General features: G+C 38.1%; 2 protein-coding genes across 2 annotated transcripts in view; one reads left to right on the top strand and one right to left on the bottom strand.

Moving 5' to 3' along the window:
* The window catches only part of TTC6 (tetratricopeptide repeat domain 6), a 297,795-nt gene extending 286,780 nt beyond the window's left edge, over positions 1-11,015 (bottom strand). The window contains exon 1 of the mRNA XM_088471191.1: positions 10,927-11,015. The gene's annotated coding sequence lies outside the window, so the exon portion shown is untranslated. The remainder of the gene's footprint in view (positions 1-10,926) is intronic.
* Positions 11,016-11,122: 107 nt separating this feature from the next.
* Positions 11,123-15,900, top strand: FOXA1 (forkhead box A1). The gene is made up of 2 exons (XM_088471192.1): positions 11,123-11,537; positions 13,656-15,900. Exons 1-2 carry the CDS (start codon positions 11,466-11,468, stop codon positions 14,871-14,873), a joined length of 1,290 nt encoding a protein of 429 aa, XP_088327318.1. The 5' UTR covers positions 11,123-11,465; the 3' UTR covers positions 14,874-15,900.
* The last annotated feature ends 10,179 nt before the right edge of the window (positions 15,901-26,079 follow it).

Genomic DNA, 26,079 nt, shown 5'->3' with positions numbered 1-26,079 from the left:
TCCTGGGTACGCCCCCTCCTCTCCTTTAACCCCTGGTGAACTAGCAATATTCCATTACTAAACAGGGTGCTTATCTTTCCTCAAACTTATTCAAGTATTCAAATCTATTAATTAGCTGCACAAGTAAATTTACTCCAATGTATTTTGTCTGAAACAGTTTCAATGCTATTACTTTTTTTGCATTCGGTTTTAAGCCCATATGTGCTGTGCTCTTATGGAACACAACCCACTATGCATCTAAGCTTTAAAAGACAATTGGGTTAATTTATCAACGAGTTTTATTTTAAAACTCGTTTGTTTTAAAACTTGTTGCATTTGATAATGGTGCTCCAGCCAATCAGCTCCTAACGGTCATCTGTTTGAAAAATGACAGTTGGGAGCTGATTGGCTGGAGCATCATTATCATACACAACAAGTTTTATCACAAATCACAAATGCACTCGTCCAAGTTCTCCTTTATCTCAGTTTATTACATTTCACTACACAAATTATAATTTTTTTACAGGTCTACAAAACTAGGAGCCTAGTCAGAGATTTACATAAATCCGATATTTACGTGAATCTGTGATGGTAAATGATCTGCACAGGAGCCATGCTGCGCATGTGTAAATCTGGTCCTGATACATCGGTCGCAGTGCCCCAAAAGCCACAGCATGGTTGACATGATGCTGGCGTTTGGAGTCAGCAACGGCGCAGCGACAGGGAGCGTTACAGAAATGGGGGCATGTTGGTCCCCGTTTTATGGACGGGCTGAAGACAGTGGCTGCATCCTCCAGACATCCTGAGTAACCATGTTTACGCAGTTGGCCCAATGCTGCGTCTTTGGACATATAGCTGCGGATCAGAGAAGCCAGCAGGAGGCGTATTTTTACTTTGCTTCCCGAACATCTCTGAACCAGGCTAGGTGGGTATGCAATCGGGAAGCTGACTGCCTAAATACCGACAGCCGGCTTCCCGACTGTCATATCCCGGCAAGGGTGAAATGCCGGGCGTCTAGATGTAGACGCCCGGCATTTCTCCGACGCCGGGAGACCGGCGCCCGGCATCCCGATCGTAGTGATGCTGGGCACCGCGAGCGGACAGCCGTGGGGGGGAGGGTAAGGTTTAGGGCTCCAGGGGGCGTCTTTTTCAAAATTACGACTGCAAGTTTTGTTCGCTTGTTCAGACATAGAGGCGTGAACAGACCGCAAAGTGCGAACGGTTCATTTGAATAGCCACCCCTTTTTAATGAACGAGCGAGCGCAAATAGCGTCCGGCTCTGAATCAGGGCCTCTATTCCAGCTCATGTACACAATTTCATCACAGTCTGGAATGTAGTTATTGTGACGTAAGGCATGAGGAAGCCACACCATGGGAATTCCAACCTAATACAGACAGGATAAATACAAATTTCAGTTGTCTTACCTGAATAGTGAAAGAGAGAACCAGGGTGCCTGCTCTTTCATTTATAGGGAGGAGGTAAAATGTGGTAGCAATAATCGTGTATTTATTTTGTATGAAGGTATGACGGTAAATTAATAAATATATAAATAACACACATAGTCACATATGTAATAAAAACCGGTGAAGTAATAAGATAAGGTGCATTAGTATAAAACAATTGAGATGTAATTTATAGAAATTATAACTATGCTTAAAATCTATTAATTTTGATTAGAATAATTGTTATAATAGATTAAGGTAAGTTAATGGCGTCTGCAACCTTCAAAGATATAGTACATATGCACATATAGGGCCTGATTCAGAGGTAGATGCAGTGACGATGGCACACGCAGTTCGCCGATGTTGTAAGTCTGCGCTTGAGCCACGCAGCTCATGTGTCCTGATTGTTACCGCTCAGAGACGCAGTACAGAAATGGAGGCAGAGTTAGTGGCTGTTCCTGGGAGGTAACAGGGGGTGGCTAAGTCGATGCAGACATGTCTCTGAAAGCGACTGTGTCCAATGACGCACAGCCGCTCACATAGGGCATCATACTGAGACGGTATGCAGTCGGGAAGTCGGCGGATCTAATCCCAACAGCCGGCTTCCCGACTGTTTAATCCCGGAGAGGGTTAAATGACAGGCATCTAAATCTAGACGCCTGTCATTTTACCGACGCCGGGAGACCGGCGTCTGGCATCCTGATCGAAGTGAGGCCAGGTGCCAAGCGTGGACAGCCGCGCGGGAGGGGGTTAGGTTTAGGGCTTCCGGGGGGGACTTAGGGTTAGGCACCACCCAGGAGGTTAGGGTTAGGCTAGGGGGAGGGAGTGTTAGGGTTAGGCACCCCCGGGGGTGGGACTTAGGGTTAGGCACCCCCCCGGGGGACTTAGGTTTAGGCAGCGGGGAAGGGGGTGGTTAGGGTTAGGCACTTGGGGGGGAGGTTAGGGTTAGGCACTTTGGGGGGAGGTTAAGGTTAGGCACTCCTAAGGAGGGTTAGGGTTAGGGGGGTTAGGTTAGACGATACTTACCTATCCACGACCGGGATTTCCAGCGCTGTCGGGCTTCCGCTGCCCGGAACTCTGCTGATGTCGGGCTGCCGCTGCCGGGAATCGAACCGCTGGCTAGGTGCATGCCTCACAATGCAGTTTTTGGCCTCTCATGGCACAGCAATTTATTTACAAAGCACACGTATTGGTATATTTAGGGATTTACCATTTGTTGATTCATTTCCACATATGTTAGCGATATTTGTGTTCTTTGGTTACAATTTTACCAGCACCCCATGTTCACATAATACACTATAACATGGGCAGAAGCGAATTTGTATAACTCTGGCCTCTAGTCATAGGCCTCGGGCTGATAATGATCAAAGGTCTATTGTGAGAAGTGGAAGAGCTGTGACCAGTGCTGTGGGGGTGTGGCCAGTGCCATGTGGGCGTGTACACCCTATACACCATCAGCCCCAATATCTCATTAAGAGTCTATTGTTGGAAGCAGAGGAGGTGTAACCAGTGCTGTGTGGGTGTGGCCAGTGCCCAGTGGGCATGTACACCCCCTTCATTATCAGTCCCAATGTCTCCCTTAATATGTAAAAGTATAAAATTTATAATTTTGAGAGGAAAATAGAAATACAATTTGTATACTAGTTATACTATGATTTATGTACAACCGTGTGGCCTCCTGGGTGGGTGGTCATTACCTTCATGCTGTTATGATGATGAACCTATTTTTATGGGAAGGCCTGGAGCTATAACCCCATCCGCCCCATTGTTAAGAGAAAAAAAAATAACTTGCATTGCCTCTGCCTGAGACTTAATTAGTTAACCCCTTCTTAAAATGAACACCCTTCAGCATCATCACAACATCATTTAACATAATTAACCCCTTTTACAATCATTAACTCCCTCATCTCCATCATTAATTAATCCCCACATCATCAACTAATATTATTAGTATTCATTAATCCCCTAATTACCTATCTCAGTCTCATCAAAAGAATCCATGGCCCCTGCCTGTACATCCACTTGTCATTGAGGAATTGCATCAGCCTTTTCCTTGGTGCAAGTGATCCACCTGAAATCAGCCAGATCTCTGCGTATGTTCCCCTCCGAATAGCTTGCAATTCTGTCTACATGCCCAAAGGCACATTTTTCCTGTGCGCCAACTCCCCGCTGCCGCCAAGTTACACCGATTTAGTGGACATGCGGCTTAGTTGCTTGCGGCTCTGAATAGCCTGTAGATCACCGCAGATGTGTACTGTATGTTCATTTCGGATGTATGCGCAGTGTGGAAAATCACAGATGCGGATGCTTTGCGTGCGACTGTGACTTAGGACCTTTGTGTAAACGTTTCTTGGCAATGCACAAGCACCGACTCTCAGAAAGAACTTTGCCCTTTTGCCTATAGTGTTTCAACAAGTGTGGAAGCACCTGAAAGGAATGTAAAAGATATTGGTTGAGATCACAATGAATTGTGTATTTGTGTATGATGACAATTACAGGAAACAATTTTTTGTAAAATGAGAGTGTACAGGGTATATTTACTAAGGGGTCAATCCTCGCCGGTGCGATTCATCGCGGCAATGGCCGCACTTTACGCCAGCCCGGATTCACTGAATTTTGCTCACAGCCCCATAGGGCTCAGAGCAAAATTCAGCAAATTCTGGCTTGGAGAGGGCCGCGAAGGGTGTGAGGTGCCGGTACGTTGCCGCCGTTTTAACGCCATTGCAACGGCGACTCGCACCCTTTGCACTTAATAGGATTTACCCCTAAAGGTCAATTTTAATCAATTTCGATCAATTTGAAATCGATGAAAATCGATAAATCACACATTTACTGACAATTTTTTATTTGGTTTTATGGTGGGTACACACTGGGCGATATTACTGAGTGACTGCACGATTACGACATCGTAATCGTGCACAAATCGTGCACTTTTATGTCGGAAACGACCAGCGATGCGCACTCCCGCTGGTCGTTTCCGACATTGCCCATCGCCTGAACATGCAGCACAATCTGACGACCTCGTCAGGTTGCTGCATGTTGGGAAATGGGGGAGAGAGCCCGGCGCTGAACGATATCGTTAATGATATCGTTCAGCGGCTGTGTTCAATGTCATGAACGACATTGAGCACAGCCTGCCGGGGACACACTACACGATATCGCGCAGGGAGCATATCGTGTAGTGTGTACGCACCTTAAGTGTTAGTAAATGTGTGATTTAGCCCCAGAAACACATCGATGTTGATATATTTTGATCAATTGTCATCGATTTTAAATAGATCATAATCGATTAAAATTGACCTTTATCAAATATACCCATAAGATGCATTAAAAAATGAAAAAGAAATGATAGTTCGGGCAGTCAGTACGGCAGTATACAGAGCTATGTAACAAATGCAGAGCCAATGCTAGTGTGCAGTGGTCTAAATTGCTAATAGTCTCAGTAGAAGCATCCACAAATGTTTTCCCCTAGTACAATACAAGAAATATGAGCGTCTGACGTGGCTATAAGCTCCTTTTATAAGGCTATGGGGCAAGTGATATTTGTTTATGCTTGCTGATTGGCCACTTTACATTCCATGCATTATGATTGGCTTACATCTCCAGTGTTTTCAGCAAATCAGGAATGATTTGCAAATTCTTTTGCCAATGGTAAACTAAACTATGGATGATTCCCCCATGTATAGTTAGCAGTTTTATTTTGAAATAACTCGGCAAGCATATGAAGAACTGTATTAAATCTACAGAACAGCTCTACCGCTATAACAAGCAAAGAGCAAATGAACGCCACATTTAAATGGGTGCCACAGAAGTGGAATAAAGCAATGTTTTAGCATCTTTTCATTTAGTGAATTTCAAAATAAATACATTTTAATCATAACGGTCAGAGCGCACCTTTCACCTGTCCAATAAGAAATTTAAAGGTTTTCATAAATGTCCCTAATGACAGTTAACATTGACCACCATGAATGCAGCACAAATACACCTCTCCTCTGCCCTAAAACCAGACCTTGATGTTCCTATGAATTTTACATTTGGACAAACTTGTTTCATTTGCTTTACTTTCATATTATTTGAATGACGGTCACAGCAGAACATAGATTGTTATATTGATTACTGACCACCCAGAGACGGCTTAAAGCAGCCAATGACAATAACTGCCAAGGTCCAAGATTAAAAGGGATTTTGCCCAGTTGCTCTTTATTCCCATATTGTTCTACAATTATGTGGTTCTTTAATTAATTATAGTCTTTTGTTAACCAATAAAAGACATTCTAATAAAAGAAACCTTTGGTGTATAATTTCAGCTGTGTGATTTGGTCGGCTCACATTGCACAGACATAATAGAGGTACTGTAGAGCCACATTCAGTGATTTACTAAAAGTCTTTAACAATTACCAGCTCAGCAAATGTAAGTTATCCCAAGTCACTAAGCTGCGGACACCCCTGCTCTACTCAGAGATAAACAGCAACATATGCTAGATATTTTCTGTGTATGTATCAAGGTATGTTACAGGTTCCTCTTTAGGAAAATACAGGTTACAGCCCCAAGTCTATAGCTAGATTGCTCCTGATCAGCAGGAGGCGCTGGGACTTTGCAGATTTTATTTTTACACAAAGATTTCTCCTACCGCCAAGAGTCAACAGTTCTTAAATTATATTCAGCTGGAGGGAAAACAACCTCAGGAATTGTAACCTCCAAGCCACCAGTTCGATAACTGTCAACATTGTTTGAGGGGCTTGTTTGCATTGTTTTGCATTGCAGTTTACTTTAGCTTTGGGGGCACTGGTGTGCTCGCATTCCAGCTCCCCCACCTCAATTAGTTCCCATTATGTACATTTCTGTATTTCTCCTGCTGCATATATCTGGAATATTTAACCCTCTTCTGTTCTGGAACCTGCTTCCATCTGGTTTGTCCTCCTGTGTGGCCTTCTTATGTATTAGATGGTGGTGGTAGTATCTTATTGGAATGTCACAGCTATTGCACTTTGAACCTATTTGCTGAGAAAAAAAATTAACCAGGCACCTGCTATGGCTCTTACCTGGAGTTTTAAGAGTTAAATATCTGCGTATACAAGCACCAAGCACAAGGTGTCACATCTGGTGTGTGCCTGCGCACTAACAATCTTACAGTCTTTAGAGATAGGAGCACAATAGAAAATTGGTACAAAATGGAAGACTTTAAAAAAAAAAAATCCTAAAACTGCCCTGAAGGGTTTTGGATCTATACTGCTATTTGTGTTCCTGTTACTTTTATTTTTTTGTTTTGGTAAAGATTTTTGTATTCTCTCCTGGAAAACCCCATTGGAAATATGCAGGTGGTGATAGGAACAGCTATATCTGGCAGTGATAATCTGTGTGTACGAAATGTTTGATATCAAAGTAGGACATAAAGCAGAGATCCAGAATGCTTATGTGACATGATGAATGCACAATCCATAAATACCATACAACGCTTCCCTTTGGAGTAAGACATCTAGGGGTAAATTTACTAAGAAGGGAGTTCTATTAAAAAGTGATGTTGCACATAGCAACCAATCAGATTCCAGGTATTATCTTTTAGAAGGTGCTAGATAAATGAGAAGTAGAATCTGATTGGTTGCTATGGGCAACATCACTTCTTAAATAGAACTCCCATCCTAGTAAATTTACCCCCTAGAGTGAATGTGAATTCTGGAATAAGAAATATTCTGAATAAAAATGCAACTGTAGTCAGTCATTTTATGGTCTGAGCCAATACTACTGAATGTTGGCCAGCTTGTACAGGGCTGCCTTCGCTGTGTAGATGATGGATAGGATTTAAAGCTTCCAAATGACAAAAAAATAGCACTGTTCTGAGAAATATATATGTTTGGGTCCCCTAGATCTTGCACTATATCTGATAATGGTGTTCTCAGGCAAACTTTAAGATCAGTACATTGTTTTCATGAAACAAATAAGTGTCAAAAAGTAGGGAATAAGTAGTATAGTTTATACAATGTACAAAATTAAAAATAAACTATATGTATTTATGATTTGTTTTATTGGACAAAAAAAGGTATATAAGTATACCAGCAAATAAAATATATTTACATTTAGATTATTGATTTTACCTACTATTCTGAAGTGATAAAAGTGATTAGGAGTATTACAATATGTTTATTTTACTAATGTTCCATGTAAAGTTAGATGAATTTAGCAATTGATACCATTTTTTAATGCAAATATGTCCTATATACTATTTTTCAAAGCACTTAGCACCTAGGGGCTGTCAGTAGTTACTGCATCTCAATTCTATTAGTACCCAAACATTTGTTTGTTTTGCAATAACATTTATGTTTAATAAAAGCACTATCAAATATGAATAACTTCTATGAATGGTACTGGCCATCTTATGGCACAGTTCTAGTGATGTATACAGTTTTGATGATTAAACTTGTGCAGTCTTATAAGACTTTGTACTGCATAAACCCTGGTCACTCTATTAGATGTTTAACAAAAATGAATTTAACTAAAACATTTTGGGCTACAGCACCCGTTGAGAATCTGATAAAAGCTGCAGGCTGACCCTTTGCCTAGAAAAATACACAAACACGATCCCTATCAACCGGAAACTATTCTAGACATCATAATATAGTGACAATAACAAATGTGCTTTATCTCACCACACACAGCAATATCCCCAACCACTCTGAATTTATACTGTAATAGAGATGGACACAGTGACAGTTTTTATACTACAAGGAAGAACATTAAGTGCACCTGCATTTAATCCCTATAGTAGGTCTCTGGCTAAAGGCCCCCATATATCAGCAATTGATTGCAGCAATCGTGCAATTTGCAATCGATTGTGTATAAAAATCTTTCCCTTTTTCAATCGATTGTGGCAATTCTGCAATCTGCAATCGATTGAAAAAGGGAAAGATTTTTATACACAATCGATTGCAAATTGCACGATTGCTGCAATCAATTGCTGATGAATGGGGGCCTTAATACAATCGTTAATCAAAACCACACATTTATTTAATTATCACAAGGTGTTTAATAATAATTTTTAAAAATCAGTAGTTAGTCCATCTTTGTAGCTAGTTTTAGTTACTTTTTTATTTCATAGGACTATTTAACCTAAGAAATAGATTTTCTTAGTCTATGGAACAAATTTACTCTGTTAAAAAAAAAGAAAACTTTGATTTTTTTTTTCTTTTTAGAATCAATTTGTGCTCGAAACCTGGAGCCTTCAGCTGAAACTAATGATGTCTTAACACTTTTAAATGGCAAATGCATAATCACATCATAGGAATTGTGCAGTTACCTTGTTCAGTGGTGGTTGGGTAATGGTTAAAAATGAAGATACAGAAGCTGTATTTACTTTACACAACTCAGGTCTCTTACACATAAAGAAATAGGTTACAGATTCCCAAGGTTTTCTGTGCATGTTAACCCATGTGCTGCCAGAGTGGTATATTAAACTCAAGTACTTTGCCTGCTACTTTTTGTTATTAAAATACTTGGTGGTGGTAGGTGAGTCCTTAAGGTCCATCCGTGTCCTGCAGGCCCCTAATGGTGGGGATGGTTATAAAAGCTGTACAATGTACACGATTACCAAAGTCTGCAGAACCCAAATGTCATAATCAATCCCATCCTCATAGCCACATCATTTGCAGTACTAACAGATTTATTTTAAATAAAAGAAAACAAAAAGAGAAAAAAAATATTTCACCTTGCATTGGACGTAGAATGGGTTAAGGGGTTTATGACAATTATCCTGTTAACATTTAACTAAGGCTTCCAAGCCTTCTCTGATTTTAAAATGCTTATTCTTAAGAACACCATCAAACAGAGTTTTTTTTCCCATCAATGCTGCAACCACTCACTCCTTGGAGACCATGAGAAGGAAGCCTGTGATATTAAGAGGCATTGGGATTTATTTATTTATGTAGATACTCATGCATCAGCTGGACTTTTATCCACTATACAGTATGCAAAAGTTTTACTTGTATTGGAACAAATAAAATGCATGTAAAGAGTTAAAACCACATAAAGCAAATGCCAATTCAGTGTCAGCATAAAGGTTTGGATATACTGTAGGTGTTGATTTAATAATATTAGTTTGCATATGGCTTGTAAAATGTCAGTGTTTGTGTCAAGTCCTTATCTCACCTGTGTAAACAAACAAATAGGTGATAGCCTTCTGTAATTTCAGCTACTAGATATTTTTCTTTAAAGAAAATGTGGATTTTACTAAAATCTGTCATTTTTATAGACAAACCCACATTGCTGGTGGTCAGAAAATGTGGGGACAGAGGGGCTTATTTTGCTAAATTATTATGCATAATAATCCATGTATTATCCAAATTATCCAAATGTTTCAGGCAAAAGATTTTATAATTTAGATAAATATCAATTTAAACATACATTTTCAAAACAATAATTTATTAACATGATACACCTTACTTCAGTAGTACGAATAACTGTATTACAGAAAAACAGTGAAGTAAAACACAATTGGGTAATTTTGCAGCACCTGAAACAAATTACAGATTCCCATTGATCAGGAATCTGGTGGTTTGGCTAATTCAATGTTTAAATAGATTTTATAATAATAAATTCATTGTTTCAATTGTTTATAATACATAATGTTTAGTGCAGTGGACAAGTAAAAATATATGTATTTGGTTATTTATTTATTTTTTAAATACCACTTTCCCTTAAATAAAATGTGGAAAAATCTACAGCACCTTTATCACCACAGGAAAATTTAAATAAGTTATTCCGGATATTTATTTCTTCTATTAGTGCTTCTAATATGTAACAGATGTCATTAAAAAAAACTAGACAGATGAGACCTTGAAAATTACAGCAAAATGCAAATCTTGTGATGTAAAACCTGACCTTTCCTTTTCCTAAATAACGATTTTGCATGTATTTGCATGCGATTGGCAAGTGTGAAACGTGCGGTTCTCCAGATAATGGGTATTGACTGTGTATATTTGAGGTTCATATTTGTGTTTTGGCTGTTTGCAGATTTGTATACACGTGAGAGCAGTTACAGAGAACTGTGTGTTAAGAATACCCATGCACTGTTAGGACAGAATTAAATGCCGACTATGGACAACACGAGAGACAAACTAAACCTTCTAGATGCTGTGCAACTAAAACTGCTAAGAGGACTTGCTGAGACTTATAGTTCCACATGGGCTAAAGAAACGAAATAGCTTTCTGTTGCTCAACCCTCATTAGAATGCATTATATCTTGCTACATAACGAGCCATACAACCAATAATTCATCAAACTGCATTAAAGAGTCACATTTTCATTCTATAGCATTATTGCAGTCACACCTATTTTATTGACATTTTAATTTCTTATGATGACTGTCCAACCCATATAAATAAATATATATATATATATATATATATATATATCGCAAGTTACAGTCTGTTTGAAGAGAAAAGTTTTAATCAAAAAAGGTAACATTGGCTGATGCGGTGCTTTAGATTAAATGTATGAGATTTAAGTCTTACTTATGTAGCAATAGTTTCAGTTTGCCTGCTAATAGTCGGTATGTTTCCCCGGCACGCTGATCTTACAGCTACGGACTCTCATGCAGTTAAAAGTCAGGAAGAGGGTGTTCCCCAGGTCTCTTTACCATTGGTTTGTGGTTTGTAGTGGGGTGGGTCACACATTTCTATACCTGGGGCCACCCTTACAGAACTCTGTGCAGCGTGCGCTCCCGTGGGCGCAGGACAGGTGTAGCTGCTTTCTGCTGCATGTACCAAGGTGCAATCTCCAGCCAGTAGATGGAGAGAAGTGGCTGAGGAGGGAGGGAAGAAGAGGAGGAGAGAGAAGGGAGAGGGAAGTCCTTTCTGTAACGTAAGATCCACATCAGCGCACTCTCTGCACTCTCCCAGTTCCCCTCCTGCTGCTGCCATTTGGTTGAGGGGACGCAGCGCAGCCCTGACAGCCTGCCCGTCACCCCTTCCTCGGCTCCCCTGTTGCTTTCACCTCCTCCACTCCTTGGACTAGTGGGCTGAATGTTTCACTCGGGCTCTTGAGATCCAGGATGTTAGGAATTGTAAAAATGGAAGGACATGAGACAACAGACTGGAGCAACTATTACCAGGAAACCCAGGAGGTAAGAGGGGGAATTCCTAAAATCTAGGTGGTGTTGATATTGACTTTCGCAGCTGCCGCAAACTTCTTGTGTGACCTTTCACGAGCGATGGGAACATTTGCGTTGCACAAGAGCCCTAGAAACTGAATTCATGAAATAAAAAGTGAGAGGTGGAACCAGTTCCTCTACATCGTAACATCTGAAAGTTTATCCCCTTGGGGGACCTTCTAGTAACAGGATGGGAATTTTAGATGCACCTAAACTTTTAGCACTTAGCCTTCCCTTCAGATATACATACCTGACTTAGGTGATAGAATAGAACTGGAGGCACACAGACCCGCATGCTAATATTTCTTTTTCCAAGAAGTTTCAGGTGTTTCTTGTCTAGGAAAAAGTTTATGTAAAGTTTGGAAGAGGCACAAATATGACTTAACAGTTAAAAACCTGGTTCAGGTTCTAAGCAGTTACTTTTATATCTGAACCCACACTAAGCACTGAACTATATTACAATCTAGAGTTACAGTAAGTAGCAGTGTCCGACCCTGTACGCAAGGTATTTTCTTAATCATAGGGCTCACATGTCACAATACAGTTTAACCTCTAATTTTATGCTTTGGGGATAATCCAATTAAACTATCAGACTATGTCAACGTTCTTATTGTAGTCGTTCTTCGTGATTCATCTAGCTTGGTTAATGTGCTAGGTAAGCTACTTTGGTGGCAGTTTAGTGGGACTGGCATTGAGATAACCTGATATTGCTGTTGTCCAGGATGTAGGACAGTCTATAAAATGCCCCACTATTCTCAATAGGGAATTCACTAATATTTGTCTGACTTGCCTGCATTTGAAACACAGCCAAAAGTCTGACTTTGTGACATCCGTGCATTACTGTCAGTCTATTTACTGTCCACATCAGAATTAGAGTCCAGTCTAGATCCTATTCTCCACTCAGGTGTTTTGGGTTTTTTTTTAAACTAATTATTAAAATACTATACTATACCGCGTTATGGCCAGGATCTACCCTTGATTAGACCCCATTGTCACACCGCTATAGTTCCACTAAACAACTAAAGACCCGTATTGTTTATGTAAAGTGAAACACAATAGAATATTCACTTTAACTCCAAAATTCAACAATGTCTAATGAACATTTATCTGAAGTTTAGAGATTACATTGTATACCTTGGAATTAGCTAACAATAGTACATTCTATGTATATAGGTATTGTTTAACTAAAACACAAGGTGAAAGGTAGGTAACTGGATATGGTTACATCTCAGTTAAAAAAAAAATTAAGCAACTGGGGCGGTCAGGTTATTTGTTTATGAATTGTTTTCAATGGAAACATATTTCTGCTACAGAAAATTTAGGAGCACGGTGTCTTTATGCACCTGTATGTTTTAGATTATCCTGTTGATAAATGTACAGTAAGCAATACATTAATGAATCTGCACATAACATTATACAGCACGGGCATTTTTTTCTAAATAAAATATATATTTTTTTCTTATATATGGGGTTCAATTTTACATTTTACTACCATCCTTAAACGTATATGATTTATTATTGTGTAAACAAAAGGTATATATGTAAAATTAAGTACCTGAACGCTAATTATATGCCTTACTGAATATAATAATTATATACTTATCCCTTTGCCAGATACAAGTTATGTGTATTGTAGAACTATCGTCGCCCGTGTTTGATCATCCACATATATTTGGGATGTTATGGCAATAGTGAGCAATTGTTATCTTTCAGCAAGATAAATGTAGATATTAATAAACTTGTATTTTGTTCTAAAATCAAGTGCTGATATCATATAGTAAGATTAATTTGGTTCTTTTATATAGGATGGGTGACAGGACTTGTCTGGTGTAAATATTCCTTAGGAGCTATAATGCAAATTTTATAGAATCGGGTGCAGGATTGGAAAAGTGGGTCTTGGTTCCCGATGTGGAACTATAAATCCCAGCATGGAAACTTCCAGTTCTGCAGCAGTAGTTAAGTCACAACTTACGTACCTCTTTTTTGAACTTATCATAGAGTGATTGGCACCAGTGTTACATATATCGTGTTGCTATAATGTGCTCATATTAAAGTGACATATTTTTGACAATATCTTTATTACCTTGCCAGGCGTATTCCTCTATCCCGATCAACAACATGACCCAAGGATTGGCATCTATGAACACTTACATGACCATGAACCCCATGAGCTCCAGTAACAACATGACTTCAGGATCTTTTAACATGTCTTATGCCAACTCGGGGCTAGCACCCGGCCTAAGTCCCAGCGGCATGTCAGGCATGGGTGCTGGCTCTTCCACCGCTATGAATGGGATGGCATCTGGCGTGTCACCAATGGGCACCGCTCTCAGCCCCACCAACATGAACGCAATGTCAACCCAACAAGCCTCAATGAACAGTCTGAGCCCTTATTCCAGCATGAACTCAGGAATGAGCCCTATGGCGTATGCCCCTTCCAACATCAACAGGACCAGAGACACAAAAACATTCAGGAGAAGTTACCCCCATGCCAAGCCCCCGTACTCCTACATCTCACTAATCACCATGGCCATCCAACAGGCCCCAAGCAAGATGCTGACTCTCAGTGAAATCTACCAGTGGATCATGGACCTATTTCCTTACTACAGGCAGAACCAGCAGAGGTGGCAGAACTCAATTAGGCACTCTTTGTCTTTTAATGATTGCTTCGTTAAAGTGGCCAGATCGCCAGATAAACCTGGCAAAGGCTCCTACTGGACATTGCACCCTGACTCCGGGAACATGTTTGAGAATGGGTGCTACCTCCGCAGGCAAAAGCGGTTTAAGTGTGAGAAGCAGCTAGGGGGTAAAGGAGGACAAGATGGCAGGAAGGACCAGTCAGGTTCCTCATCCCCCTTACACCGGGTGCATGGCAAGTCCAGCCAAATGGACAGCAACTCCTCCATATCTAACCAATCCAACAGTCCACAGTCCTTGGATCACAATGGTTCTAATGGAGACATGAAGCCACAGGTAGCAGGAGGTCCATCTCCTTTATCCTCTCACCCTGTTCACTCTTCTCACTCTTTAGTCCACGAGTCCCACATCCATATGAAAGGGGACCCCCATTATTCCTTCAATCACCCGTTCTCCATCAACAACCTCATGTCTTCTTCTGAACAGCAGCACAAATTGGACTTCAAAGCTTATGAACAGGCTCTGCAGCAGTATTCTTCCTATGGTGGGGCCCTCCCTGCAATGCCTCTTGGTAGCTCATCAATGTCTGGAAGAGGGACTATAGAACCTTCAGCACTGGAGCCCACATACTACCAAGGTGTCTATTCCAGACCAGTCCTAAATACGTCATAATTAGCCTCCATCCATCTCACTGTGATGGAAAATACAATTTCCTTGTAAAACTCTTTCAAGACTGTTACTTTATTGACCCATTAAACAGAATATAAAGGAAAAACATCTTATTTTAAACAAAACAGAAGAAATTGCAGATTTGGGGGATCTTTCAATGTAATATAAAACCACAGAGGTCAACTGAGCTGCAAAGGGATGTATTTAAGTAAACTGTATATATTGCTAAATGTTTATCAATTTCTAGGCAAGTTTACATGTGAAAGTTTTTTTTTGTTTTGTTTATTGTTTTTTTTTGGCAGTAAATAGTTAAAAACTGAAATACTTTGAAGATAAATATTCCATGATGCTTTTTATATACTCCAGGATTGTGAAGGACAATTGTGCTGTGAAAAAAAGTTACATTTTTACTTTCTTCGAACCGATGTCACCTCGGTGATAGGTACTGGGGCTCATATTGTTACTTGCTAAGGGAAGACCTTTTTAAAGTAAATGTCTGGGAATATAACGGAATGCTAAAAAAATATTGTTTTAAACCCTATGATAAAGAGCCTGGGTGTTTGGCAGTAATAGATCCCTCATTTTGTTAGGCTTTGGTGTACCGGAAAAAAAAATCTTATTTTTTTTGTTTTATAATTTTTTATTTCTGATAGTGTTAAAAGAGAAATATAGGTCATTTTAAAAGAAGGGAAACGTTTCAGATTGGCTAGTTTATTCTCTCTCTCTCTATCTCTCTGCTGGGGTTCCGCCCATATTCGCCCTTGATATTATACTAAGGGGCTTAACCCCAAGGGATAAGCTAGGCTAAGGGTCTTTTCTGTGTGTTTATTTTTATTACTTTTTTTTTTTTTTTTTTTCGTTTAGATGATTTTTGTTCTTCCCGAATATCCGTAATTTATTGCATGGTTTTACCCGCTTTGGTTTCTTATTATAAATGGTTTTAAATAATGGTTCAATAAAAATACGAATTGTTCAAAATAAGTTTAATTTTATAAATGCAACTGTAATTAAAATATTTTGATTTCTACAAAGCATAAAAATAAAAACCCAACAATTCAGACTTGAAGAATGAGTATGTTTTTTTTGTGTTTTTTGAATCTCGGTTACTATCTATGACTATGTTAGTAATAATGATCAGATATTACAGTGCATACATAAATGTGTGTGTGTGTGTGTGTATATATATATATATATATATATATAATATATATATATATATATATACACACACACACGGAATACATAATCATACACCTACATATTACACACATTCATAAATATAAATGCAGGCTGATATTTTAAATATACACAACTAGATATACAAGCATACGTATGCATGCACTTATATAGTGTGTGTGTGTGTGTGTGTATATGTATGTGTGTGTATGTATATATATATATATATATATATATATATATATATATAGATTCGGAGGTGACGGGAGCAACTGATTGTTGTGTAATAATAACTGAGATCTGTGATAGTCTATAGACACTAGAAAGTAACATTCTGGACATACACTAATGAAAGTACAAGTGGGTAAAGAGACTTACCCGCTATGTTTACAAAATAAATAGAAATTAGGCAAGTCAAACTTTAATGTGTGTGTGTGTATGTATGTAATATATATATAGATATATATATATATTAAACAAGTTACCTGAGACATGAGCAAATTAATGTGTGTATTACCTTACCAGTAGTTCTGTAATAGTACAAACAAACGATAAGCATGAAGCTATATTTGAATGTCTGTCTGGCACTGTTGTACATCCATTGATTTGAAAATATCTGATGTTCCCGAAGGGCCCGTGCTGGCCGTGGCCTTAATATATGCGAGATCCTGGCTGCGGTTGGATCCGGTTGATTGCGAGATTTACTATTTATTGGTTACACTAATATTAAAATACCGTCTATCCTATATGCATTGGTCCCACCCCTGATAAATTACACTCCACCATTTACTTCATTAGCCAACAATGGGGAGCTACATGAATGAGATGAAGAGAATAGAACACATATGTGGAGCTAGCCACACTGCAAATGTATGTGTACACCCTGGCAGGTCATGCTGGGACTTGTAGTTCAGCGACAGGTGGTGAGCCACATGTTGCGTTAGTGAGTATAAATTATCAGGAACTATACTGATATGTGTATCTCAACTGGCACAACAGCGAAACACATTGTATTTAATTAGGTTTTTATAAATTTTAATTAATAAGTAAAAAAAAAAAGCGAAATACCGCAGTGATAATTACATGATCATAATGTTGTCTGGATAAAACGTGCTTTACAGGATAAACCAATTGATGATGATAATAATAATTAATAATAATATACATGGTGACTGGACTTGCATTGGAACGTAACAGTTCTCGTTGTCTATCTGCCAATGAAGAAAATATCAGAAATAAAGAAATGTATAAAAAGTCCGGAAAATAAACAAATATCTGCATTTTCCAAAGTCAGACAATTCAGCCCAAAGGGAAAGCGTAGTGCACATTGTATAAGATGGGAGGTATAGTATTCCCCTCTCCCTTGTGCCGGGCTCCCCTCACCGCTGAGGGTCTGTACAAAATGTACTATCTGGAGGCTGTGTCCTCAGGATCTCAGGTCACCCACTGTGCAAATCTACATTTAGTATATATTTGTGTTTGTTACGACTTCTGATACACAGGAAGATATGGTAACATGTCACTTTGGGCATACAGAATTGAGGCAGTATGCAGAATAACAACACATTATTGTAGCATAAAACGTTACTTTATTTGTAATACATGGACAATTCGTCTCAATTGCTTTAAAGACTTACCCATGTCACACAAAGTAACCGGGGATAACAGAGATAGAGTATAAAAATAGATGAGATAGATAGAAACATTTACCTCTGCAATTCACAGGTACACATAAATAATGTCTAAAGTCGCACACTATATCCATATACATTATGACCTTTCACCATATTTTAATATAGTAGTTATATATATATATATATATATATATATATATATATATATATAATTATATCTGTAGATAGATAGATTAGATTAGATAGATTATAAAGGATCCCAGGTCTCTGCAAAACACAATAAAAGGATAGTGTGGGATGACTGGTTTTATACTTTTTCACAATAGTGAGCAGGTTGGATCTTATATGTGGATGTGAGATAGAAGTGTGCAGATATGAAGACAGATACGTTATAATATTATATATAGGCAAGAAAGGCAAAATTGTGACGTAATAACTCCTCTATTTTATATGATATGTTATATGTGTGCCAATGTAGAAGTGGTTAGAGCTATTGGTATCATCACCGACCTCACCTGGGCTGTTCTGTCGCAAAATAACAAACACAAACAAAAACCTGGTATGTTAGTTAGAAGAATTTGGAGATCGCATTTCCCTTGACTGAGCAAGAGAGCAAATTAGTGGTAACATGCAATGATAGTAAATAACGCGATATTATTGGAGGAGAACGAGCATTTGTTTATGTGTCTTGAGATTTACATTTGAGACGAGCTTTATCTTGGATTTGACACTGTAACATTAAGATGATAATTACAGTAATCTGAATTGTGTTTTGTTTTTACCGACATACAAGCTGCATGTTAATACTTCGGTTTTTTATTTCTGTTTCTTTTTGTGTATATGCTTTTTTTAATTTAATTATACTGCTGTAGGAAATACTTTATTATATTATGTATGATACATAAACATAATTAGTTGCGTTTATCAATAAATCTATAAAAAATTTGGTGTGGTTTCCATATGTGAGCTCATTACCCATGATGTGTTATATTGTGACCATGTGTAACGTACATTTTATGTGGGGTGTCCTTGCTTTTTCATGTCTCACCATGTAATGTATGTGCTAATAGCGCCACCTTTTTATCTTATACAAATTAATAGCATTAGTCTACCATGGTTTTGTTGTTTGTTGTATATAGAGAGTGCTGGTATTAGTTTGTTAGTTTATGAGCAGTGTAGCTAACCATGTGGGCTGGTAATTCGTTATTAATTATTGCTCTTTATAAAGGTTTTTCTAAAGCTAGATCATTGTTTTTTGTGTGTGTATGTTTATGTTTCTCTGCTTATGTCCATTAATATAATATATAGTCTTTTTTTTAATAACATAAAGAAGTTGGAATTTTACCTGGACTTACAAATTTCCATTCTAACTTTTCCAATTTACTCCTGTTGAATATGTCTTTCATTACTCCATTTCAATTTCTTTTTCTTTTTTTTACCCCATTTTAAAATCTTTTGGAAGGATACACTCTGCTTATTTAATACAAGTGCTTAAATATCACAATAAACTAAGTACAGTTTTCTGTTTCCCTCCCCTCTTAAATGGTTGATCCACATCATTGCAACCAGCAGTCACAATTGTACAAATCACAATTTTGGAGAAATAGATCTCTCTTTTTTTCTCACTAGGAAGTTACAAATGGCATCGAGTTCTTTAAAACCTCTTCCAGCCTCCCCCTAATAATGTCTTCAGTAACCTATTTAATTTTTACACATAATATGTTCTAAATATAAAAAATGCAGTATTTTACTAGTGCATCTGCAATAAGTTTTTTTGTACATATTTTTTAAAAATAAGTTTATACAGTATAGTTTTGGTGTATTTTTGTAGTCTGTGTTATTGGTCTTAGAGAAATACTGTCATTTGTTGTCTGCTAAGTATTGTGTTTCTCACAAGTGTTGCATTTCATTTGAGTCTTTATGTATTTTGTATTTTTTGCTGTGCCTACGAATTTTGTTTTTAATTTTTTAAAACAAATTCTTTATTAAAAAGTTTTTGGAAAATAGCAGCAAACTCAAAGGTACAAAAAGACACCTATTAACATATATAGGTGGAATAAAGTTGTACAATAATAACTTGGTCTTTTTTTGTTAGAATATTTTTTGTCTAATATACTATATGTCAGTATAATTGCTGAAAGCGAAACATAAGGACTGAGCAATAAAGATGCGTAATAGATACGTGTTTATTCTAGACCATTTCATAATATTGGTTTGTTTGTGCACATGTAGCATAGACTTCATATATTTCCATTTATTGACTTGTTATGTTTACATGCTTCTTTTTTTTCCTTATATTTTTTCTTTCTACAATTTTGTCTATGTGTCAGTCTATGTTGAATGAGCTTGTATGTCAATATGACAGTGGGATTTTATAGTGTTTCCTATGTTTGTGTATGGCTGTGCATATTGCTGTCTGTCTATACCTGGGTGTAAGTATATGTAAATGCCTGTATGTCTTTCCCTTTCTCTGTTAGCTCACACAAGTCAGGGAGAGTTCACAGGTCTGAACTTTGCTCAGATTAAGGTCCCAGCCCTCTCTTTGTCACAAAGCTTTAATCAAATAGTTCCCTAAAACATCCATCTATAAAACCGAGAAATAGAAATCCTATTCTCTGTAACCTGGGAGCGTTGTAGTGCAATCAGGGTGTGTTTAGAAAAAGGTTCTGCAAGCACATTATAAGCATAGTTTTATTGTAAATGGGAAAAATTCCATGCAACCAGTAACTTAATTGCAGCACCTTTACAGTCTTCAGCCCATGTGATGTGGACTGTAGATTGCAAGCATGGTCCTCTCTACCTCTTTTTGGGGGGACAATCAATAGTTTTGTGAGTGCCCAAATGTAATGGGTGCCCATCTGAGCAATTCATTTGTTCCCCCCTATAGGGGTTGAGTGCCACTTGTGTGGGGTCAGAAACACTGAGTATAACCATGCAAAGCAGATAAACCCTTTGAAAGTCCTGCTTTGGTCCCCTAAACGTGCAGACTTATCGCACATTTCTACTCGCCACCTCGTGTGCTCCCGCGGCTATTCACGTCCAAATGGAACAGCAATTTAATTGCTCCATTGGGTGCCCAAAAGCAATAGCCGAGGGCGCAAACAATCGAATCATCCACTTAATGTCTGTGATTAACCAGTTTTGGTTTAGTACTGTATTTCCAATTGTAAAGCACAATGGAATATACTGGCGCTAATTGTACGCAATAATATGGACAATATCAATCCACAAATAAAATTACAGTTCAGCTCATGAGTTACTGCCGAAATTATTTGATTTACTTAGCTATTTGTCTTTGTATCAAATAATGAGTATTTATCTTATGAGCTAAGCAGCTTACATAAATGTATCAGTTCGTATCCATGTTTTGCTCGATTACATATTCCTGTTACCAGGGGCACCAAAGAGAGGGTGTGGTTACTATCTTGGGGGGCATAACCACACAGGCCCCTGACAGAGCATGGCCATGCCCCGCCCCCACAACCCGCTTGCCCACACCTTAACGCATTTCTTGGTGACCCTGCTCTTAACTACCATGACTACATACCTAATAAGTCACAATTGCCATAGGAGTTGCTACCTCAATTGAAATCTCCCACACCAGAACCCTTATATTATTGTGAGCCTCTCAAAAAAAGGCAACTCCCTGTCATTAAGCTGTTTGAAGGACATTGAATCTGCTGCCCAAGGATAAGATTATAATGGAGCTATTCTTATCCCCAAGCTGTCGTAAATATATGGACATGGGTTTTGCACAAGACAAAAGACAAATATTGGGTTAGATATACCAAGTAGGCAAATACTACAATCTGAGTCTTTTACGCCAAGAAAACCTGTCATATTTTCATCAACAACCTTCATTTTGCTGCTACATAAACTGCTTTCCTAGGTTGGCCTAGGTGGTCATTAAAAATAACACCATATATGTTTCCTAATATTTAGGGGCTTATGTATCAAGCAGTGAAAAGCGTGGAGAAGTGCACCAATGGCAAAGTTGCCCATAGCAACCAATCAGCTCCTACCTATTATTTTATAGACTGTACTTGATAAATGCTACTTCAAAGCTGATTGGTTGCTATGGGCAACTTCTCCACTGGTTCACTTCTCCACACTTTTCACTGCTTGATACATAAACCCTTAATGTGTAACTAGTTATATTTAATAGCAATCACATGCTATGCCAACCATTGCCTATTAATCCTATCCAGTGGAACATGTACTGTATATATGTGTGTATGTGTATATATATATATATATATATATATATATATATATATATATATATAAATGGTGCAAGGTGGTGGCGGCGGCATTCCAAATAAATACAATATAATAACGGGTCACAGGACCTCTATATTTGGTTTCAACGTTTCAGTCCTAGTGGACTATCGTCAGGAAGAATAACAATATAAAACATTTCACTTACCTAAATACATTCATGAGTACACTGCAAGTGTGACAAAAAACACAAATAATATCCTGCACAGGACAAAAATGTAATTCAATTTATAGACCAGCAATTTAGTACATTCTAATAATTAGTTAACAAATTTTGTATATAGCCGGAGGTGCTCCCTGGAATCGAATATCAAGTACTAAAGTGAATCCTTCGTGGGGCACTCTTTTATCATAAATTAATTGATATAATTGATATCAGGAAATATACATAATTACAACATAACTTTTAATCGGTTCCCTCTTTAAAGATATTGGAGATAATTTTGACTCTGAGTGTGAAAATATGACAGAGTCACCCATCAATAAACACCCATAAATACCATATAATTTATATAATTGATATCAGAAAATGAACATAATTAAAACATAACTTTTAATCGGATCCTTCTTTAAAAGAAATTGGGAATTATTATGATTCTGAATATGAAAATATGATAGTCACCCATCAATAAGCACACATAAATATCATAGAAATCAGTAAGCACACATAAATATCATAGAAATCAGTAAGCACACATAAATATCATATCCATCAATAAGCACACATAAATATCATATAAATCAATAAGCACACATAAATATCATATAAATCAGTAAGCACACATAAATATCATATCCATCAATAAGCACACATAAATATCATATCCATCAATAAGCACACACAAATATATTATATAAATCAGTAAGCACACATAAATATCATATCCATCAATAAGCACACATAAATATCATATAAATCAATAAGCACACATAAATATCATATCCATCAATAAGCACACATAAATATCATATAAATCAATAAGCCCACATAAATATCATATAAATCAGTAAGCACACATAAATATCATATCCATCAATAAGCACACATAAATATCATATTAGACATTCTGTAATTGTGTATGAAATAATTACCTTGTGGTGATCTTATTTAATCATTAACAATATATCCCCTAATGGGTAAAATAGGCAGGGTTAGCAGTTAATATATTCGCTCCCTTTCTTCATTAATTCATTTTTGTAGTAGCACTATATGCAACCAACATACACATAAATTAGAAATTAAAAACTATAATGCTTCTAAAAAAATGTATTTGATAAATGTTGCAGATATAGTATATACATACAGGACAGATATATTCTCAATATACTTTTGTTATATGAGAGAAAGTTTGTTTTATCTCTTTCTTTCTCTCAACCATAAATGCCAGCAATTCTGTATCATGTATTAGAAACAAATAATAGAAAATAAATAAATGACACATCTAGTCATGTATACAATGTTGCAGGCCCTGTCTCCTGTGATTATTATTTATACTTCATGGAAAAACAATTGGGGAAAATACATGAACACTGCTATTCATAAATGAGCTGGCAGCAAGAACCAAGGAGGTTCAAAAAGGACAGATAAATGGTTAGTTACGGTGTGAAGGTCTGGTTCCTTCTGCTTTCCCAGGTCTTAAAATTGAGCGGACCTGGTATGAGAGAGGAACACACGGCAGCACCGTTGGAAACTAAAGGGAGTCGTGGAGGACAGTGCACCCGTGTATGGTGCTAGGCGGGCCCTGTTACTTAAAGTATTGCAGGAGCCAGATGCGCCATTGGGATAAGTCGCGACCCACCTGAAAGAGGAATACCTGACTTGAAGATAATCCGTCTCAAAGGAGCCTGCCGCCTGCCGCAAACACTCTCCCCGTGCAGCGGGGAAGTGTTAGAGAGACAGTATACACATTTCACCACAGTCGGGCTTGTTCACCTGTCAGCCTGTGGTGTCTAGTGGTTTTGCCCACATAGGCTCATCTATGTGAGCAAAACCACTAGACAATTTCGTGAGCGTATGGCGCTACACAAGTCATCCATCAGACAAGCATTATCCGGCAAAGATAATGATCATCCCGTGTCCCGTCATTTCAGGGAATGCAGACACAATTTGTCAGTGTTACATTATAAAATGATTGACCATGTCTCTGAGAGCCTTAGAGGGGGTGATAGGGCAAAAATATTGCTATAAATAGAAACCCGCTGGATTTTAGTTCTTAATTCAGTGCAACCTCATGGTTTAAATGAGACCTTGTCACTAACGTGCTTTAACTAGCTTGATTTCTTTATCTTCTGTTACTGGGATATGTATGACAGTTCATTTAATTATGGAGCATGTATTATGGAGGTTCAGTGGGTCGATCCGCTGTTTAGTTTGGTTCTATAGATCTTTAATCTCTTAGATTATTACTTTGTTTGATGTCTGTGACATCTAGTATTTGTTGGTGGTGAATATGCAGTAACTTGGGTTGTTTACCCCGTTGCATAGTGATCTTCGCATCAGGCGTCGCGCCCGCTGCGTGGTGCGAAGTGATGTCAGATGCAGACATTGATGGATGATGGCAGGGACACTTGCAGTGTACTCATGAATGTATTTAGGTAAGTGAAATGTTTTATATTGTTATTCTTCCTGCCAAAAGTCCACGAGGACTGAAACGGTGAAGCCAAATATAGAGGTCCTGTGACCCGTTATTGTATTGTATTTATTTGGAGCGCCGCCGCCACCTTGCACCATTTATCTGTCCTATGCAGAGGGCACCCGACATTTATTGAAGTCTGAGGAGGAGTGCTGAGCCTGTGCTAATATAATATATATATATATATATTGATCCACCAGCTGAGAAAAAAGCTCCAAGATTAGGACTGTCCCAGAAAGGGACAGTGTGCCTAAATTAAGAAAGTCTCCTTTCAAAATGGAATTTCCTGCATTAGGAAGTATCCCCATCAGGTTGGAGATGGTTGATCTCTGCCCCCTGTGTGTCATAATGTGAACTGGAGGCATTGTGTGGCATAATGTGAACTGGGAGCACTAAAATGTGGTATATTGTGAACTGGGAGGAGTACAATGTGGCATAACATGAGCTGGTGGCACTGTGTGCTTTAATGTGAAGTAGTGCAGTACACTGGGGCCAGTGGTGTCACAAGGGGTTTGTGGGCCGCACCTGGGTATCACACACGGAGGGGTGACTCCTTAGTGAAAGGAGCCGGGTGCTGCACTGTAGTATGATGTGCAGCACTTGGCTCCTGACAAAGGGAGGGAGTCAGCACTGCTACACAGGCTGATTCCGCAGAGTAATTAGAACAGGGGTTCAGGTCAAGAGGTCATGCCCCTACCTGAAAGGTCATGCCCCCTACCCACGAGGCCATGCCCCTTTTTACCAGGACCCGCACCAGGTGTCACCAGGGTGAGTGACGCCACTGACTGGGGCATAAAATAAACTAGGACACTATTACTGTATGGTGTATAAAATGAACTAGGACAATAATATGGGGCATAAAGTGAACAACCACTATGGAGAGAGGTGTTTCTTTATAAGTATTGGGGAGGGGTTCTTTCAAAATGTTACTATGGGGCCCACAAAGTTCTGGCAACACTCCTGCTAATCAGTTTTATATTTAGTCGCTAAAATTATCAAACTACTTTTGTTTAAGAGGTTTAAAGAACATCATGGCTTGTACCCAGCTTTTGTTGAGGATAAAATACTGTATATATTATTTTAAGCATGTTTTAATGTTCTAATCATCTGTGTATGAAATTATACAATCTGTATTTATAAAACTGCTGATTTAAAAAAAATGTTTATTATAATAGTCCTCAATTTAGTACTAAATATGGCATGACTGTTTATTTGTTCTGTAAATAAGCACATGATACCTGCTTATCACATGCCTTGTGATGATATAAATCAAGCTAATAAATAATGGGGAAAGTGACAATTCATACTCCATTGTATATAACTCTATTACTTTACCAGAAGCATTTCTGTATAGTTGGAGGATTTCATGTATAATTTTTTAGGCAATATTTAGTTTGAGTCTTACAAAGCATTTAAATGGTTTAAATGTCTCAGAATAGAATTAAAATGTAGTAATAGTTAAGGGAACAAAATAAACATCAAATATGT

The sequence above is a fragment of the Taudactylus pleione genome, unplaced genomic scaffold, assembly GCF_031769625.1.
Source record: "Taudactylus pleione unplaced genomic scaffold, aTauple2 ptg000113l, whole genome shotgun sequence".
In the NCBI taxonomy this organism is placed as follows: Eukaryota; Metazoa; Chordata; class Amphibia; order Anura; family Myobatrachidae; genus Taudactylus; species Taudactylus pleione.
Note: the sequence above shows the minus strand (reverse complement) of the source record. Positions and strands in the feature narration are given on the sequence as shown.